The sequence below is a fragment of the Zalophus californianus genome, chromosome 9 (genome assembly GCF_009762305.2).
Source record: "Zalophus californianus isolate mZalCal1 chromosome 9, mZalCal1.pri.v2, whole genome shotgun sequence".
Classification (NCBI taxonomy): domain Eukaryota; kingdom Metazoa; phylum Chordata; class Mammalia; order Carnivora; family Otariidae; genus Zalophus; species Zalophus californianus.
In genome coordinates, this window is record NC_045603.1 from 88,161,835 (window position 1) to 88,181,838 (window position 20,004).

Below are 20,004 nucleotides of genomic sequence, written 5' to 3' on the forward strand. Positions count from 1 at the left end.
TCTATACTTGACTGTATGTATGAATTAGATTATTAGTAAAATGTTCCAATGATCACTGAGGACAGTCTTTGACTTTAATATACCAAAATAAAAGTGTAAGCAAGACAACAAAAATTAAAATTTATAAAGAAATTTAAGACATCAAGTCTTTTTGAAAACACTATAGAGGGGGAAGGAGCTAAGATGGCAGAGTAGTAGGAGGACCCTAGGATTGCCTTGTCCCTCAAACACAGCTAGATAAATATCAAATCATTCTGAATACCCAAGAAATCAATCTGAGGACTTATAGAACAAACTACACAACTAGAGGGAGAGAGGACGCCACATCGTGGAAGGTAGGAGGTGTGGAGATGTGTGGAAGGGGTGGGAGCCCTGGTTACAGAGAGAGACAAGAGAAAGAGGAGCACACAGGGGATTGCACAAGGAAAACAATTCCCCAAAGCCATTGACTAGGAAAATAAGAGGGGCTGATTTTCGTATTTGCCACCAGCAGGGCTCAAAGACTGGAGTTTTAAAGGTTCATGGCATGGCTGGTATAAAGCCCTGAGGGTGCTGCAGTGTTCCTGTAGAGAAGGCAGGCAGGTAATTCAGGGGGCATAGGGCATGATCTGTGGATCACCTGAGATGCACTGGAAGATGGCTCCCCCTTCTTGGAGTTCATCTGAGAGAGGAGGCATTGCCTTTCTGGGGACAAAGGAGCTGGTGGGCGCCATTTCCCTCCCCTCATCCCTCAGCATAGATGCAGAGACACCTGCTGAGGGCAGCAAATCTGGACACTGGCTCCTTAGTGCACTTTGCTCCAAATCCTGCACTCCTGTACTCTGGTGCAACTGCCCTTCTGGGTCAAGTCTGCACCAATACCAGGGCAGCAAGATCCTCCCCCAGAAGACCAGTGTATGTCTCTTCCACAGCAGGTCCCTAAAGTTTGGAGATTGATTGATTGATTGATTTTTAAGTAGGCTCCACATGGTGCTTGAACTCACAATCCTGAGATCAAGACCTAAGCTGAGGTCAAGAGTCAGACACTTAACTGCAAGTCACCCCGGTACTCTTAAAGATTGGAGTTTTAAAACTCAGCTGGCCTGGCTGGGCTAAAATCCAAAGTGCATTGTGCTGCTCCAGGCAGGCAAGTAACCCAGACACAGATAGTATGAAAACAGTGATCTGAAAAACAACTATGATGCAAGAGAGGAAATTATTCACTCTTATAGGAGGACTTCCCTGACAACAGCAAGCACAAACTCCCCTCTGTGGGGACAAAGGAGCTGCTGTTTCTCTACCTGACCCCTCAGCATAAACCAATGTCAGTAAACAGCACAGCACCAACACTGGTGGCCTAAACCTAAGCCCTGCCCCCACTGTGCTCTGCTGCTACTGCTTTTCTTCAGGAAGTGTGCTTAGGGACCAGTGCAGCAGGCCCTTCCACCTAAAGGCCAGCACAAATCCCTGCATGCACCATGTCTACTGACCATAGAGTTCTGCAACACTTCAGCTCCAGTGGAAATACTTTTAGGTCTCTTTTACCAGGCAGATCAGAGCACATCTAGTTAAAACTCACCATACTCTGGCCAAGGTCCAAACACTCTCCACTACAGGCAAGGGGAAACCCTGAAGAAGATTGACCTGATAAATAGAGCAGCCATAACACAACAGCAAAGTGCATACAGCATACACCAGAGACACTTCCTTAAGGTCCAGGCCTTGAACATTATATGACTTCATCATAGAGCCATTACTCTCAGGAGCAGGGAACATAGCAGTCTTTCCTAACACAGAGAAGACAGAGACCTAGACAAAAATACCAAGAGAGAGAGGAACTCATCCCAAAAGAAACAAGAAAAGGTCATGGCTAGGGATCCAATCAAAACAGATATAAGTAATATACCTGATCCAGAATTTAAAGCTACAATCATAATAGGATACTATCTGGGCTTGAGAAAAGCGTGGAAGATACCAGGGAGACCCTTACTGCAGAGATAAAAGAGCTTAAAACCAATCAGGCCAAAATAAAAAATGTAATAACCAAGATTTGAAACAGATTGGATCCAATGATCATAAGGCTGGAAGAATCAGAGGAATGAATAAATGATAACGAAGATAGAATTATGGAGAATAATGAAGGTGATCAAAAGAAGGAAAAAAATCTTGTATCATGGAAGTAGACTTAGGGAATTCAGCGATTCCATGAAATGTATTAACATTCCCATGATAGGAGTCCCAGAAGAGGAAGAAGAGAGAAAGGGGGCAGAAGGTTTATTTGAGGAAATTATAGCTGAAAACTTCCCTAATCTGGGGAAGGAAACAGACTCCATATCCAGGGAGCACAGAGAACTCCCATCAAAATCAACAAAAGCAGGCCAATACTAAGACATATTGTAGTTGAATTTGCAAAATATAGAGATAAGGAAAATATCCTAAAAGCAGCAAGACAAAAGAATTCCCTAACTTACAAGTGAAGAAAAGTAAGGTTAGCAGAGATCTATCCACAGAAACTTGGCAAGCCAGAAAAAAGTGGCATGATATATTCAACGTGCTGAATGGGAAAAATCTGCAACCAAGAATAATACTCTATCTGCAAGGCTATCATTCAGAATAGAAGGAGAGATAAAGAGTGTCCTAGAAAAACAAAAGCTAAAGGAATTTGTGTCTGCTAACCCAGTCCTGCAAAAATATTAAAGGGGACTCTTTGAGTGGGAAAAAAGACTAAAAAGGAACAGAGAAAATCTCCAGAAACAACAACAAAACAAGCAATAAAATGGCACTAAATTGATATCTATCCATAATTACTCTGAACGTAAATGGACTAAACACTCCATCAAAAGACATAGGCTGTCAGAATGGATAAAAAAGCAAGACCCATCTATATGCTGTCTACAAGAAACTCATTTTAGACCTAAATGCACCTGAAGGTTGAAAGTAAAGGGATGGAGAAATATTTGTCATGCAAATAGACATAAAAAGAAAGCCAGAGTAGCAAATATTTACATGAGACAGACTAGATTTTAAACCAAAGACTGTAACAAAAGATGAAGAAGGGCACCGTATTAAAATAAAGGGGTCTATCCAACAGGGAGCTCTAACAATTGTAAATATTTTTGCCCCCAATTTGGGAGCACCCAAATACATAAAACAATTACTAACAAACACAATGGAACTCATTGACAAAGCAGGAGAGAATTTCCAATGGCAAAAAGACAGTCTCTTCAACAAATGAGTGAAACTGGATCACTTTCTTACACCATACACAAAAATAAATTCAAAATGAGTGAAAGACCTAAATGTGAGACTTGAAACCATAAAAATCCTAAGAGAGAACACAGGCAGCAACTACTTTGACTACTTGACCATGGCAACCTCTCACTAGACACATCACCATAGGTAAAAAAAGGGAAACAAAGGCAAAAATGATCTACTGAGACTTCATCAAGATAAAAAGTTTCTGCACGGTGAAGGAAGCAAACAACAAAACTAAAAGGCAGCCTACGGAATGGGAGAAGATATTTGCAAATGATATATCTGATCAAGGGTTTGTATCCAAATCTATAAAGAGCTTATCAAACTCAACACCCCAAAAAACAAATAATCCAGTTAAGAAATGGGCAGAAGACATGAATAGATATTTTTCTTTTTTTTTTTAAAGATTTTATTTATTTATTTGACAAAGAGAGACACAGCGAGAGAGGGAACACACGCAGGGGCAGTGGGATAGGAAGAAGCAGGCTTTCCGCTGAGCAGGGAGACCGATGGGGGCTCGATCCCAGGACCCTGGGATCATGACCTGAGCTAAAGGCAGATGCTTAACAACTGAGCCACCCAGTCACCCCCTGAATAGACATTTTTCTAAGGAAGACATAAAGAAGACATCCAGATGGCTAACAGACACATGAAAAGATGCTCAACATCACTCATCATCAGGGAAATACAAATCAAAACTACAATGAGATGCCACCTCACATTGGTCAGAATGGCTAAAATGAACAACACAGGAAACAACAGATGTTGGCAAGGATGCGGAGAAAAGGGAAATTTTACACTGTTGGTGGGAATGCAATCTTGTGCAGCCACTCTGGAAAACAGTATGGAGATTCCTCAAAAAGTTAAAAATAGAACTACTTTACAATCCAGGAATCACACTACTAGGTATTTACCCAAAGGGTACAAAAATACTGATTTAAAGGGATACGTGCACCCTGATGTTTATAGCAGCATTATCAATAATAGCCAAATTATGGAAAGAGCCCAAGTGTCCATCGACTGATGAATTGATAAAGAAGAGGTGGTATGTGTGTATATATATATATATATATATGTATATAAATATGTATATATATATATGTATATATACATATATGGAATATTACCCAGCCATTAAAAAAGAATGAAATCTTGCCATTTGCAATAATGTGGATGGAATTAGAGAGTATTATGCTAAGTGAAATAAGTCAGTCAAGGAAAGACAAAGACAAATACCATATGATTTCAAGAAACAAAACAGATGAACATAGTGGAAAGAAAGAGAAAGCGGCAAACCATAAAACAGACTCTTAACTGTAGAGAACAAACTGAGGGTTGCTGAGGGGAGGTAGGTGGGGGGGATGGGCTAAATGGGTGATGTGGATTAAGGAGTGCACTTGCTGTGATGAGCACCGGGTATTGTATGTAAGTGATGAATCAGTAAATTCTGCTCCTGAAACTAATATTACACTCTATGTTAACTAACTGCTATTTAAATAAAAACTTGAAAATAAAAAAAATACTATCAAATTCCATTATTCCCTTTAACAGACACTACAAAAAATATGAAGGAAAAATCTAACAAGTAAAGTTCTCTTTAAACCTTTAGCTTTCTGAGGCTTGATTATTTTCCATGTTTAAAGATATTGTTAGAAAGTATCTGCCCAAAGGGGTATAATTTGTAAACATTATTGGACAGATATTTTTATAAGACCCAGGATTATTCTTCTAGCAGGAGGAATTTTGAATTTTCTTTATCCCTTTGTTCCATACCTCCTTCAGCTGGTGAAACTTGTTTTTCAGGTAACAATCCAGAGGGGATGGTATTAGCAACCTAAAAGTCAGCTTAATGCTATAAAGATTAGAAAATTATTAATTCATTTTTTATTATAGAGTATATAACCTTCCCCAAAATGGTCTGAAGCATCCATCTGCCTGGAAAAATTTTAGATTAGCTTCAGGCAGAATGCAAGAGGAAGAAGGAGCATGTCTAACACCAAACTTGGAGGACTCAGATGTTAATATTCCCCATAGTATATAGAGAATATTCTGTCCATGGTTAAGGGTTAACGGGAATGAAGAAGGAGAATGTGGCATATTGGGTGGAGATCGCCACCACTTTCTGGCAATTTGAGATTATGGGAAGCAGAAGATAGAGAAAGAGGAAACAGAATGAGTATGACAGATATAGGTGTCCCAATTTCCCCCTCTTTTGCCTTTGGAAGGCAAATGCAGAGAAGTGTTAGATAAATGAGCACAGTTCAAGGCAGAGGGTGCTTGCTCCTTTAGCACTCTGTGCTTCAAATTCTGGAGGAAAATCACATCTTGAGCCACTCCTGTACCTACTTGTGTCATGACCTTAAAGTTGGGGCCACATGGCAAAGAGACAGAAGGAGCTCTTGAGTTTAGTTTCATTAGGCCCTCTTTGGTTTCTGTATAGTAGGGATGAGATGTAGAAACAGCTAAAAATATCTGGGTGAGGGGTCCCCCAAAAGGGGTCATGTGGTGGGGATAAGGTGTCTCTGTGATAAGGGCATCTGATCAAACAATCCAAGCTGATGTCAACTGGGAGTCACAGTAAAACCTCAGATGGCTCTATGGTACCTAAGAGAGCCCAAGTCATTCAGGGAATGCCAGTAAACCCTAGCCAAGCTAGAAGAGCCCCAGTCATGAGCTACACTAGCTCTAACAAGCAGTCACCCGCTTAAAATGTGCATTTGATTTGGATATCAGAAGCCACCAGGCCAAAGCATCTGTTCCTTTCTGATCCTGTGAATCCAGACACCCTCTTAGACAGAGAATCAGGGTGTCAGGAAGCTATCTGAGTGACTGAATGTTTTATCCAAAAGAGGCTGTATATTTCTAAAAGAACTATTTAAATTACTGAATTGACTAATATTTTGTCATTGATGTAAAGTTTTTTCTCCTTATTAGTTACAGGGTAGGAGCTCATGAGGAAAAGTGGGATTTATTTATTGCATTTTTTTCTTCACATCTAAGTTGTATGATGAATTACACTTATGACCTTACTATACTTATATGTCTTGACCATACTTCACTTTGAAAATCTTAAGTGTTCTAAGCTAATTCCTACAGTGGATGAAGGGACTCAAGAAAAACTATCAGTATCTTCATTACTCTCCTTGGATGAAGTCTGGATTAACAGTTGCCATGGCCTTAACCCTGAGACATATTGTGCAGAATGAAGTCAGGACATTTGAATCAAGTATGTATATGAAGAGACTTACCAAGCAATAGAGAATAGGGAGAATAAACTTCTAGCTGTCCAAGTGAGGCTTATATACCCCATGTTTCAAGGCAATTCAAGAGGGAAAGGATGTTTGTCACCATCCTTTGGGCTCTCTGTATGTTTAATATTAGCTAATTTACTTTCTTTTTTCTTTTTAAAATGTTTTATTTATTTATTCATGAGAGTCAGAGAGAGAGAGAGAGGTAGAGGCAGAGGGAAAAGCAGGCTCCCCGCCTAGCAGGGAGCCCGATGCGGGACTCGATCCCAGGACCCTGGGATCATGACCTGAGCCGAAGGCAGACGCTTAACCATCTGAGCCACCCAGGTGCCCCAGCTAATTTACTTTCTGATAATGGATTGTACTTAAACATCTTTTGAGATATTGCAAATATCTCTACAAATAGATATTTGTAATATCTAATATATTCTAATATATTAATATCAGTAATCTCTAATAAATTCCCAAAGACTTCTGTAAATAGAAAATATGGGGATGATGAAGATGATCAGTGGAATTAAGATGTGAAGAAAACACATCTAAGATGGTGGTCTCAGGAAGAAGATGAAAATGGAAACTTTTAATACCCAGGCCAGTGGGGACCACAGTAGTTTTTATATTACTACTGTGAGAAGGTTTATTAAGTCAATTTAAAATTAAGCAAACAATTAAAAACATGATGAAGATAGGAAATGGAAAACAGTTTCTTTTGTGAAAAAAAATCAGACTATTTCAAGACATCTGTACCCCATCTTCATAAGGTAGGCTAAGTTTAACTTCTTTGAACTTCTTGGATAAAATCAGTGGTTTTTAACGGAGTTTTATATTTGTCTTCATATGGCTTGATGGTTGGAGGTGCATGTTAGAAAGGTAGTAAGGAGATGGCAAATAGATTGGATGCCAGGATTTTAAATTCTCCCCTTTTCCCATTCATCACCCAACAAAACACATGGACTGGTCATCACTCTTATACTCTGAGATTTTGAATTAGATACCATTAGAAAAAGGGCCACACTGCTAAATATAACATTTCAAAATATTTGTTCTGGCATATCCTTAAGGATCTATTTGATTTCAATATTGTATAAATTCTTATGCCCAGAAAAACCAACCTCAAATCTGTGGCACCAGAACAGATGGGCTGGTTTACCCTCTTTGGACCCCTGTTCCTCTAGCTATGAAATAAATGGTTTGAATAAAATAATTATTGTCACTTTTAGTTATAGGATTTTATGTGCATCATGGCTTGGCATTCTGGGACCAAGAATAGAAAAGACTCCGGATACGGGCAGCAAGCATGTCCATAGGATCTGATGTTATAAAACTCTGGGATTTTGCTGATCATAGGTCTAATAGGTTTCATGCCCAAGAGCAGAGCACAGGCAAAGCTGAGGCAGGAGCTTCTTGTATATTGTTGAGATTGTCCCAGTGCATTCGTGGAGCAAGGTGTGACACCTAAGGGCAGGAAGGGGGGCAGCTTAAGGTAGTAACACATGTAGAGAGAAGTCAGACTTGCATTCTGGTTCTTGTTCTATTCTAGGCTGGTGACTTATAAAAAGTCCCTTAACCTTCCTTTATCATAGAGATCTTCATCTGTAAATGAGGTATTTGTACTATTTGAGCTCTGTGGGTCTCTTTTGGACAAGAAGGATAGATAATAAGGACTTCCCATCCACAACCTTTTTTATTTTGATTTTGAGGATATATCTGAAATGATAAGATACAGTGGGGTCAGGGTTGGCTACTTAGGCAACAATCTAAGGAATCAAGTTGTTTTGAAATTAAGATTTATTTTGGGTCTCTTTTGAAAATCTGAAAATATTTTAATTTTTCTGGTCTTTAACACACCCAGAGAGCTTTGAGAATACCAATACCTGGATCCCACTGCAGATCAATTAAATCAATATTTGGGAATATTTGGGTTTTGGATTTATTTTAAAATCTCCCCAGGAGAATCTATTATTCAATGTTGAGGACTTTTGTGTAAAGGAGTTTATCACAATTTAGAAACACTAAGTAACTACCACACTATTTGTTTTGAACTTAAGTAGGGAAGCTAGCTCACAGAAATTGTTGCGATAAGAAAAGCACTTTCTTATTGCAGTATGGAGGCACTGTGAATATAGCTGCAATGGAAATTCCATCTGCAAAAGAGAAGATTATAAAACTTCTGTGGGCAAAATTTTACCTTTGTACTTTGGATGTTTTTATAGATCTGAAGGTGAATTTGTGTGCTTCAAAATGTTTAAGTTTATTTTTATTTGTGGACATTCCTGGTGCAGCCATAACTGATATATTTGAATTTAATCACCCATTGGTTCTTCTGAAAACGACTTTTGGAGACCACAAAGAGATAGGAAGCCTTTAATTCGGCATGTTTTCAGGTTGTGTGTAGGTTGGAAAAATAGATATAAGTGCTAATGACAGCTCCACATGGTTAGGTATGAGCAATTCAAACTGTAATAAGTGACAGATTTAATATGAAATGTTTATGGACAGGGGTCATTCCATGAAAGGAAATGAAATTAAGTGACCTGTTTGCTGTGATCTGGAAATATCTGCATCAAATAAACTGGGTTAAAATCTCTGTCACTCAGAGCAATGAACACAGTGGGAGTCATCACATTCCCTAATTGCCCTACGTGACGGATTTTTGATGTCTTGAAAAGATCTGGATTTCTTCAAATTGTTTAGCCCAGGAGAGAAGCAGATTTTCTGATTTTTCATGAGAAATGCTCTTTTAGAAATATATTTACAAATGCTTATCAAAGTGCTCTTTGAAGTAAGCTTTGTTTTCTGATGTGATGTGTCATCATCCACAATTTCAATCTCTTTCCCTTAGGAAAACACCACCTAGTATCAGTTCCAGATGAGCACTCACATAAAAATGTTTACTAATGGTAAATGAGACACGACAAAACAACATGGAGGCAGTATTTTTACTATCATAACCATCTAGAAAAAAACCTTGAAGATTAGTCTGAAAGATATATTCCAAACTTCTTATATATTTAATGTTTATTGATTGCATGTTATGTGCAAAGTAATGTATTAGATGATGGAAGGGAATAAAATGGACTGAATTTTTTCAGTGAATAGCTAGAAATTTTATTCTACAAACATGCTAGATGTTACAAATACAGCAGTTGAAACTTTAAAGAAACTCACTCAAGAGAAGGAAGGGCACTTGCAGAACTGCTCCTAGTGAGAAAGTAATGAAAGTTCTTAGCCCACAAATAAGATTTTTGAAATATCTGCTAACAGCAGTAGGTATTCCTTTTAGGGCTAAACTATTTCTTTTTTTTTAATTTTTATTTTTAAATAATCTATACACCCAACATGGGGCTTGAACCTGCAACCCTGAGATCAAAACTTGTCTGCTGGGGGAACTTGGATGGCTCGGTCAGTTAAGCATCCAACTCTTGATTTCGGCTCAGGTCATGATCTCAGGGTCATGATACAGAGGCCCACCTTGGCCTCCATGCTCAGTGGGTAGTCTGCTTGAGATTCTCTTTCCCTCTGCCCTCCCCCCCCACACATATTTTCTCTCTCTCTCTCAAATAAGTAAATAAATCTTAAAAAAAAAAAAAGTCGCATGCTCTACCGATTGAGCCAGCCAGGCACCTGAGGGCTAAACAGTTTCTTATAGACTTGAAATTTTACTTTATTCTAAATCTCCTATAGGGTTTGATTTTTTTCTAGTTCAATTTAATAAACAAACCTCCACTGATCGCCTATTTATAAGAGCTACAATGTTAGAGGCACCTGGGTGGCTCAGTTAAGTGTCTGCCTTTGGCTCAGGTCATGATCCTGGGGTCCTGGGATCGAGCCCCGCATCGGGCTCCCTGCTCTGCAAGAAGCCTGCTTCTCCCTTTCCCACTCCCCTTACTTGTGTTCCCTCTCTAGCTGTGTCTCTTTCTGTCAAATAAATAAATAAATAAAATTTTAAAAAAAGAGCTACAATATTAGATGACAGATCTTACGAAGATAAAGATATTACTGTCATCAAGAAACATATACGAGGAAATGGACACATGAAAACAAAAAATAGAGCAACACACACACACACCAGATCAGAATTAATCCAACAAAGATGATCTTAAAGATTTACCACAATTTGTTTGGATCATAATTTATTTATAATGACTAAATTTGGGAACAAAAACTGATGAAGAATTTTCTTAGCATTTTTATATTATTTATATTATTATATTATCACATTTTGTGTTATAAACATTCTTTGTAACTATTAAAATAGCAATATACACTCTATAATTTTTTGAAGATCCTGTATTTTATAATTCGATTGTAAAGCAAGTCCTGCCATGTGAAAAATAACTAAGCTGATTTAATCGAAATATTTTTTCCTTAATAGTATAGAAAACCATGTAATTGACTTTATCAATATTCTAAGTATTAATTTTTCCAAATCCTTATGGTTAAGTCAACAGTTAATTTTGCAATGGCCATTAGTTCTGATAGAATATCTGAACTCATAGTTGGTTTACTTTTCTGAAAAATTTCATCTTAAAGTTACCAGATATTTTCTTCTTGGCAATAAAAGATCAGCAGACCAGTTACATTGTATAATTTTACTTCAGCCAGAATTCCATGACTCACATTGTTTCTAAATGACAGTATTGATCTAAGTCGTTCTGAATTACTAATGACAGAGAAATTGGCTGGTCAGAGAAGGAAAAGCATTTGAAATTGGTCATGCCAATACCTTTTTATTATAAATGACACAGTTGACAAGTTGAGCATGAAGCCTGTTTCTAAAGCCATTTCTACAGTTTTGCTTTTCAGTTCCACTTTCAATAGTCATGATTTATATTGAGCTATTTCAATTTTGGAATAAAATGTCTTCTTGATTTTCTCATTATTCCACATACTGCAAAATAGTCATTTCCAAGGAGATTTTTTATTGGTATGAGAGCTTTATTAAGAACAAATGATATACTTACTCTTTTGGAAACAATGGAAGACAAGTCCAAGCCAATAAATTGGCATTATTGGTTGCATAGACAATCCCAAACAATCTTATAGTGAGCATGGATTCCCTTGGAAGTGACTTTATTTCAAGAGGAAAATTGATCCTTAAAATAAAAAAAAAGTAGATTATCTACGCAGTTACAATGGATCCTTTTGAACTTTTGTGTTTGATCTTGTAAAAATGGAAATATGGCAGAAATACATAGAGTAATGAGATGCGTTATTCAATCAATGGGGATTGCTTTAATTATAATTTTGACATGTAAGCTTATTTTTAAAATTTATAATGACTTATGTATTTACTCTTTGTAAACACAGAAGAAAGAATGACTAACATTGTCTTAGGGAATGGGGGAAGGAAGGAAATAACTTGAAATGGGTCTTAAAGAGTAAGTTGGCTATAATTAGATGGAGATTTGGAAAAGAATATTCCAAGAAGAGAAAAGTACATAGACAAGGTCATTCATTCACGGAAAGATTAAGTGTAGCTGAGAAATGGTGAGTAGCTCATTATGGCTAGAATGAGAGATGTGGTCAAGTTGGTTGGGGAAATTATAGAGGATGTCATTGAAAAAGGTAGGTAGTTGCCAGAATGCTTAAGAACTCTGTATGCCAGGCAAGGGAATTTGAGTTTTTTCTTAATGGCAAAAGGGAATATTTGAACAAGACAGCTAAAAGTATAGAGAGTTGTTTATGATTTTAAATGTGAACCGTTCTGGGTAAGAGATCCCCAGGCTTTTGGGGGATGATTGCTAAAACATAATGGACATACCAATTTCTGGATAGGTCAAGGTGAGGTTACAAATGATACTATAAAGACTGGGAGGGGTACACCTGGGTGGCATAAGTGTCCAAGAAGAAAAAGCTTTGACAGAAAGTTGAGAGTGTGATCTGAGGTCTCTAATGGAGGGTAGGGAGAAGGGTACTTTTCTTTCCTTTTTGGAGTCATCTCAGTTATATAGAAATGATCAGATTCTATTATAAGAATATCAAGACAAGTATGGCGTTTAGGAGAGATCTATTTGTGAGACATCAAGAAATTTATATGTTTGCTAGAAAATGAGAATGCTAGGAAGAAATGGAAAAACTAAACACAGGTTAGCAAAGTGAAGACTCACAGGAGCCGCTTCACCAAGGGATGGGAAAGGAAAAAAAGTGACTGGAAGAGCAAATCGGACAGCTTGTATTGTATGATATCTGATGGTATTAGGTATGAGGAGTATAAACAGAATCCACTGGACTTGTGATTCCCAGTTGAACTTTGACATCAAATTGTTTAAGCAGTAGGTAATTAGGAGAGGACTGATGATGACCAAAGCCAATGTTCAATTGGAAGGTGCTGAGTTGAAGCCTCAGTTAATATTGAGCATTTTCTCACAGTAGCAGTTGGCTGTCTAATCTGGATATTAGGGAGAAGTCTTTACTCAAAGTGTCAAATAAGACATAGGTGACCCCCTTTTATGAGTGGCGTGGGGGGTCAGTATCCAGCCTAAGAAATAATGAGGTGTCAATTCAGCTAGTGACCATACTGATTTTGAGGCAGTACACACCCATCTCCCCAATATGCTCTTCCCTGTGATAAAGAACCCCAGATCCTGGGTGGCAATAAAGCAGCTAACAAGAGAGAAGACAGAAGAGCTATTTTAGAGGTAAAATGAATAACTAATATTTGATTGACAGCATATTAGTCGAATAGGACAATGAAGAATTAAAGATGAATTCTAGGCTTCTAGATTATGTTATAGTTGATAACTTTAACTGATACAGAAATATAAAATAAAAAGGAAATTGAGATGGGGTAATATGTGCAGTTTAAGGCATGATATAATTGCTTAATATTAATTCTGAGATGTCAATATGTAAGCTGTGTGGAGAGGACAAGTGAGAAGTTTGGATCTGGATACATTTGCATTCAAATATCGGCCCTATGACTAATAAGCCTCATTTTTCCTTATCCACATAATGGATCAAACATTGAATAAGATAATAGGTGGCAAATGGTAGCAATACATCAGTAATATGTTCATTATTCAATCAATAAAGTAATAATTTATATTAGCCATTGTAGACAGATGAAATTTAAATCTAGTTAAATGTAGCGAAGGGAAATAAAATGAAGACTATGGTAAAGAAAATCTATTTTTTCAAGATTAGCAAAGTTTAGATTGTTAAAAAATTAATTTGTTTTATATTTAGATATTTAAAAGTCTTTCTTTACCTTCATATTCTTTCACACTCGTAATATCCACTTAAGATAATGTGGACATACTTCTCAGCTTAGAAGAAGTTCTGAAACTCAACATAAAATGTTGATGTTCTTGTGGAATGCACAGTAATTTCTTGAATGTTCTCCTTTACTTGTAATTGATTTTCTATTCAGTTTTCATGTGTCTGTGCTAGAATGAAAGCTATAATTTCACTGTATTCCTCACCTAATCTAGAATGTTCTTTTTCTCATTGAGTCTGGCTTCTTCATGTCTAACTTCACTTATTAGTGAGCTTTCACCTCAAGAATGACAAAAATTCAATAAGTTACAGTGGATAGTTACTGTCAATCTCCATTTTGTCATTTTTTATTAATAAGAATAAATTCTTCTAGGAAAGAATACATGCTCTCTGAATAGTTATTTATTCATTTCTTGAATACCTATGGATTTTTAAAGCCAGAATAATCTCACATTCATTGGAAAATCTCTCTTTTAACCTTCTATACAGCTATCGAAAAATCAAAGGAATGAACTTTTAGACCAAAAAAAGGAGAAAAACACTTAAAGGGACAAATCAGTAAGTGAAGTTGAATTGCTTCTTTTTATGCAAGCAGCTGGCATAGACTGCAAGTTTTAACCATATATTTACCTTATTCTACTGCTGAAAAAATGAATAAACGCGAAAATTTTTCTGAAACTTTTTTCCTTCTATATGAGATAGTTTCCCTAAGACCAGAGTAAGTTTTTCATAGTGAAAAATGGGAGATTTAATAAAGTCACAATGTTTAGAACTCTCCTTTTAATATTGATATTTGACAATACAGCCTTGTAAGGATTTTTGTGTTGTGAAACAGGAAGCCATTTCAGGACTTTCAAACAGAATAATAGCATAGCCTGACTTACATTTTAAAAGAAGTCACTTTAGGGCGCCTGGGTGGCTCAGTTGGTTAAGCGACTGCCTTCGGCTCAGGTCATGATCCTGGAGTTCCGGGATCGAGTCCCGCATCGGGATCCCTGCTCAGCGGGGAGCCTGCTTCTCCCCCAACCCTCCCCCCTCTCATGTACTCTCTCTCTCTCTCATTCTCACTCTCTCAAATAAATAAATAAATCTTTAAAAAAAAATAAAAAAATAAAAGAAGTCACTTTAGCCACTGTGTGAGAAGGACTATAGCGGTGCAAGAGAAGTAGGGAGACCATTATATAGATACTGTGGTAATTGAGGGGAGAGAGAATGAGGGCCTAGACCAAAGAAAGTGATGAGAAGTAAGAGCCCGGAAATATTCTGAAGGGAGAGCCTGTAGGATTTCCTGGACATGGGATCTAAGAGAAGGAGATTTAGGGTAAAGATGTGACCTGAACAACTGGCACTGAAAATGATAGTCCAGGGTGGCTATCCACGGATGGAACAAGTTTGGAATGTAAGCTAAAGAGTACTGTTTTAGACATGCTGAATGTATAAGTGTGGAGTTTGTGACTGATGCCTGTGTTGGTGATATAATTTTTAGAGATTCTGACATATAGACAGCATTTAAAGCTATGTGATGATAAGAGAAAGCTAAAGGAGAAAGGTAAATACAACAGAAAAGAGGTATAAGTGCTAAGACCATGATCAGTCTGGGGAAAGAAAAGAAAATAGAGAAGGAATGTCCAGTACAGGAGGAGGAAAGCAAAAAGAATATGGGAGCCAAGAAGAGAGCATAGTTCAAGACAGAGGGTGAGATCAACAGTGCCAAATGCTCCTAAATAGATCATGTAAGATGAAGACTGAGAAACTAACATTAGATTAACTATGCAGGTCACCAGTGACTCTAATGTGCAATTTCAGTGAAACAGAAGAGATGAAAGCCTAATTGGAGTATATTTTAGAGCAGAGAAAAAAGAACTGAAGAAAGTGAATATATACAACTCTCTGGAAGGGTTTTGCACTAAAGCAGAGGGGAAAAAATGGGGTGGCTGCTGATAAGAGAATGGAGTAGAACTTTTTTTTTTAAATTTAAGATGAAAGAACTACTTATAGAATATTAGTACTCTGCCAAGGATTTTATATGTTTTAAGACATAGTATAGAAATCACAGTAAAAACATAGCTTTGGAGTGAGAGTAGGTCTGAGCACTAGTTCTGTCATTTACTCATTGTGGGACCTGGGGCAAGTTAATTAAGCTTCGTAACCTCAATATTCTGATCTTTAAAAAAGGATGACAATACCTGTTTAATTTTTTTGTTATTAAGATGAGATAATATATTTGGGGTATATTATCATGATTGAAATATGTAGTCAAATCTATGTCATATATTATTAAACAACAAAGTTTCTGTCCTTAAGTGTACTGTCTAGTAATGAAATGTATAATCAATTATAGTGTAAAAGATATATGTTAAAAAATATATAAAGAATGCTACAGGTACCTAGAAGAATGGTAAATAATTATTTTTAATGGAAATGAAATGAAAATAATTCTAGGTTGAGGTCACTAACTCTATTGAGGGAAACAAAAAACTCACAGTAAAAATAATGCATGTACAGTCTTGAAGGAACAGAAGAAAAATGTATCAGTGTAGTTATTCCAACAGCACAAAGGATTTTCAATTTATTTGGGAACTTTTTTGGGGGGGATTTTTAAAAAATTGACGTTAGATTTAGTAGGTTTTTTTATTGAATTAAATGATAGCACATATCTATCAGTTGAAAACTAATCTGATATTTTGAAATAGCTAGGAGTAAGTTTTAATTAAGTCAGAAGAATAATTTTAGTCATTGAGCTGATTAATAATATTTTTAAAGAATCACTTGTTACATGAAATTCATTCATTTGCCCAAGAACAATTACTGAATTCTTACTCTATTTGATACTGCTTATGCCGCTATGGCCAGAATGAAAAATTTTAAAAAGAAAATAAAATGACAAAAGCCACAAAAAAAGATCTTTGTATCATTTGGCAAAAGCAAACAGAAATATAAGCAAACACATTCAGGAAGGGACCATAAGAAAATAGATTGAGGTTCCCATCAACCAACAAAAGAAAAGTGGCCAATTATTTCTAATGATACAAAGAAGAGTTTACAGAGAAGGTGAAAGAGTGTCTTGAAAGATAATTAGGAGATGAACCATGAGAGACTATGGACTCTGAGAAACAAATTGAGGGTTCTAGAGGGGAGGGGGGTGGGGAGGATGGGTTATCCTGGTGATGGGTATTAAAGAGGGCATGTTCTGCATGGAGCACTGGGTGTTATATGTAAACAATGAATCATGGAACACTACATCAAAAACTAATGATGTAATGTATGGTGATTAACATAACATAAAAAAAAAGATAATTAGGTGTTCCCAAGATGGGCAGTAAAGACACTGTACTCTTGACAGATGGAGGACCCCTAGCAGAGGCATGACTTCTCAGTTTATAGTTAGGGTAAATAGATCAAATGCAGAATGACTGGATGCAGGGCCATAGAGTGGGGTTAACTTCAGAGATAAAGGTGCAGAGATAGGCAGGGGCCAAACCACTGGGAGCCTTGTATGCTGTGCTAAAGGATTTGTATTTTACCTTATGAGAATTGGGGAAACACTGAAGAATTTCACAAGCAGAATTCATTCTGTGCAATAGAAGAGGACTTTGTAATTGAATATCGGGTCTTTGGTCAAGGGAATTAAGAGCCTAAGCAAAGAAGGGAAGATAAATGTCATAGTCCTAGTAAAAGGAGGAATTGCTTTTGCATAGAAGGAACCATGGAGTACGTAAAAATTGAAGGCTACATGTCATGTCTCCATTGATTGCAGTAACACTAAGATTAGGATAAGTGGTTCTATCTAACACCATCCTTGGAGTCCCAGAAATTTCGGCACATGTTTCTCAATGAAAAAGAACAACACTGGGGAATCAAATCATCTTCCAAGAAAGCCAGATCTGGTAAAAGGGGCATGAGACATAGGTTGGTTTTCTTTTACTTGAGGTGGGAAGAAAATTCACTGTCAGTGTAGCATTGGCGACCCCAGAGAAATGATTGAAAGCTAGTGGAGTAGTGTCATAGGAACAGCAAGAAAAAGTGGAAATAATCATGAAATAGCCATAGATAGGGCCTATGAACGCCCTGAGATTCTGAGTAAAGACTTGAGGTGAAGGGAAGGGGACAGAGAAGAGCAAGAAGGAATGAACTGTGTCAAGAAGGTACTTTTTTCCTTCTTGATTTAATAAGTGTCTCTAAAATGAGAAACTAGGAGCCAATCACCCAAAATTAGATGGTAGTTTGCACATGCATAGATAATTATTATAAAAAAACTTGACTTTAAATAAATTTATAATTGGCTTTCATGGGGAAGTGAAGATTACATGTTATTAGGTGATTTCTTTCTTCATTGTTATACCTGGAATCTACTTCCCCCAACCCCAAATAGAGGGTATCTCTTATATCCACAGTCCGTGAATGATTAATAATTCTGTTTTTTCCGATTTCCCTTTTGATCAGTTTGGTAATGTGGATTGGACACTTGTCTAGATTTCTAAATGGACTTTTAATCTGTTGAACTGTATGGTCAGTTATCTATTAGTATGAGAATATCTGTCATATCACTGAATCACATCAACTGGCAATATTTAAAAAAAATCACACCTTCCACTTTAAAAAAAAAGAGAAAAAAGAATCCTTGATCTTTATTACATAAATGATACTGCCAAAATAAAGATTAAACTTACGTTTCATTCCAGTTGACCAAGAGAAAAAACAATTTTTTGACTGGAATATTTCTGTAGCTTCTCACTTGGCACAACTTCTTTCCAGCATATGTAAGCCAACAGGAAAAAGAAAATGCTTTATAGCTAAAAACAAAAATATTCAAAAAGCTGAAAACTATAAAGAAAGCAGTTTTCTATATGGGTCAATTATTTTTAGAGTTAAAAGTCAAATGATAAAGTTATATCTGCTTCTGTAAAGTATGCTTTAAAAATAACTTTAAAAATTTATGTTGGGTGACATCTGCAAGATGGTACAACAGAAAGCCCCAGACTCTCCTTCCCCCATGGAAACACCAATTTGGTGTTTGGATGGATCAATTCCCTCTGTGAGAAATTCAGAAACAAGAAGCTCTTGCACTCCAGGCAAGTACAAACCAGTCACATAGAAATCAGTAGGAAAATTTGTGTCCTTTTCCAGAACTCCTTCCCTGGCAGAGTGTAGAGTGATCAGGAGGAAACTCCCAACTCTCAACCTTTCCCTGGGGTGCGAAAGAGAAGACCGAATATATGTCTAGCATTCAGACTTTTTAAGGGGCTATCTAAGGGACTACTTTCTGTCCTGCCTAAATCTAAATGCTGAATAGGAATGGGTGCCAGGTTCGGGGCCTCTGAGAACAAAGCCAATGGTTTCAACTAGCACAAATTCACTTGCCACTGTCCCATCTCAGTGCAAAATGAACAGGAAAAAAATCCCCAACTCATTGCAAAATGAACAGGAAAAAAAAAAAAACCCAACTTCTGGCTTCTCAGTGTAAAATGAACAGGAAAGAATCCTCAACTTCTGGCTTCTACCAAAGGAGAAAAAGAGCTGGAGTGTGTGTCCAGTGTTCCGGCTTTTTGGGTGGCAGCCTGAAAGACTGGTTTCTGTCTTACCCAACTCATAGCATAGATGGGACCTGGTGTACTCTGGATGCCAGGGAAGAGCTGAGAACCCAAAACAGCTGAGGGTAGGGCTCCTGGGTGGCTCGGTAGGTTAAGCATCTTGCCTTCAGCTCAGGTCATGATCCCACATCAGGCTGCTGAGTGGGGAGTCTGCTTCTCCCTCTGCTCAGTGGGGAGTCTGCTTCTCCCTCTGCCCCTTTCCTGCTCATACTCTCTCTCTCTGTCTCAAATAAATAAGTAAAATCCTAAAACAAACAAACAAACAAAAACAGCCAGGGAGTTTACAGCAGCACCAGCAAACTTGTAGTGCCATAAACAGACACTAGGGGGAGCAAGAAATTATGAGCTCCTGAAGAAAGAAGCAAAACCTCTCTAATTGGGAATTTACACACACAAATCCAGAGAAGAGAAAAGGTTTGAAAGGCCCCAGAATCTCTGGTTGTGCTGATTGGTGACATTATTTCTCTGTATGAAACCAATCAATAAAGACTGTATTTTTTTCAAATGCACAGACTCCAGTACAAAGTAACAAGGCATACAAAGAAAGAGGGGAATATGGCCCAACAAGAGAAATAAAATAAATCTCCAGAAACCAACCTTAAATAAATCGAAGCATATGAATTACCTGACAAAAAACTCAAAATAATCATCATAAAAATGTTCAACAAACTCGGGAAAATGATGCATGAACACAATGAGATTATAAACAAAGA

General features: G+C 37.2%; 1 protein-coding gene across 1 annotated transcript in view; it reads right to left on the minus strand.

Moving 5' to 3' along the window:
* Positions 1 to 20,004, minus strand: part of PIK3C2G (phosphatidylinositol-4-phosphate 3-kinase catalytic subunit type 2 gamma) — a 382,139-nt gene that overhangs the window by 256,123 nt on the left and 106,012 nt on the right. Inside the window, exons 12-13 of the mRNA XM_027593856.1 lie at positions 18,371 to 18,493; positions 11,447 to 11,578 (exon numbers count right to left, since the gene is read on the minus strand). Coding sequence (XP_027449657.1) covers positions 11,447 to 11,578; positions 18,371 to 18,493 — 255 coding nt within the window. The remainder of the gene's footprint in view (positions 1 to 11,446; positions 11,579 to 18,370; positions 18,494 to 20,004) is intronic.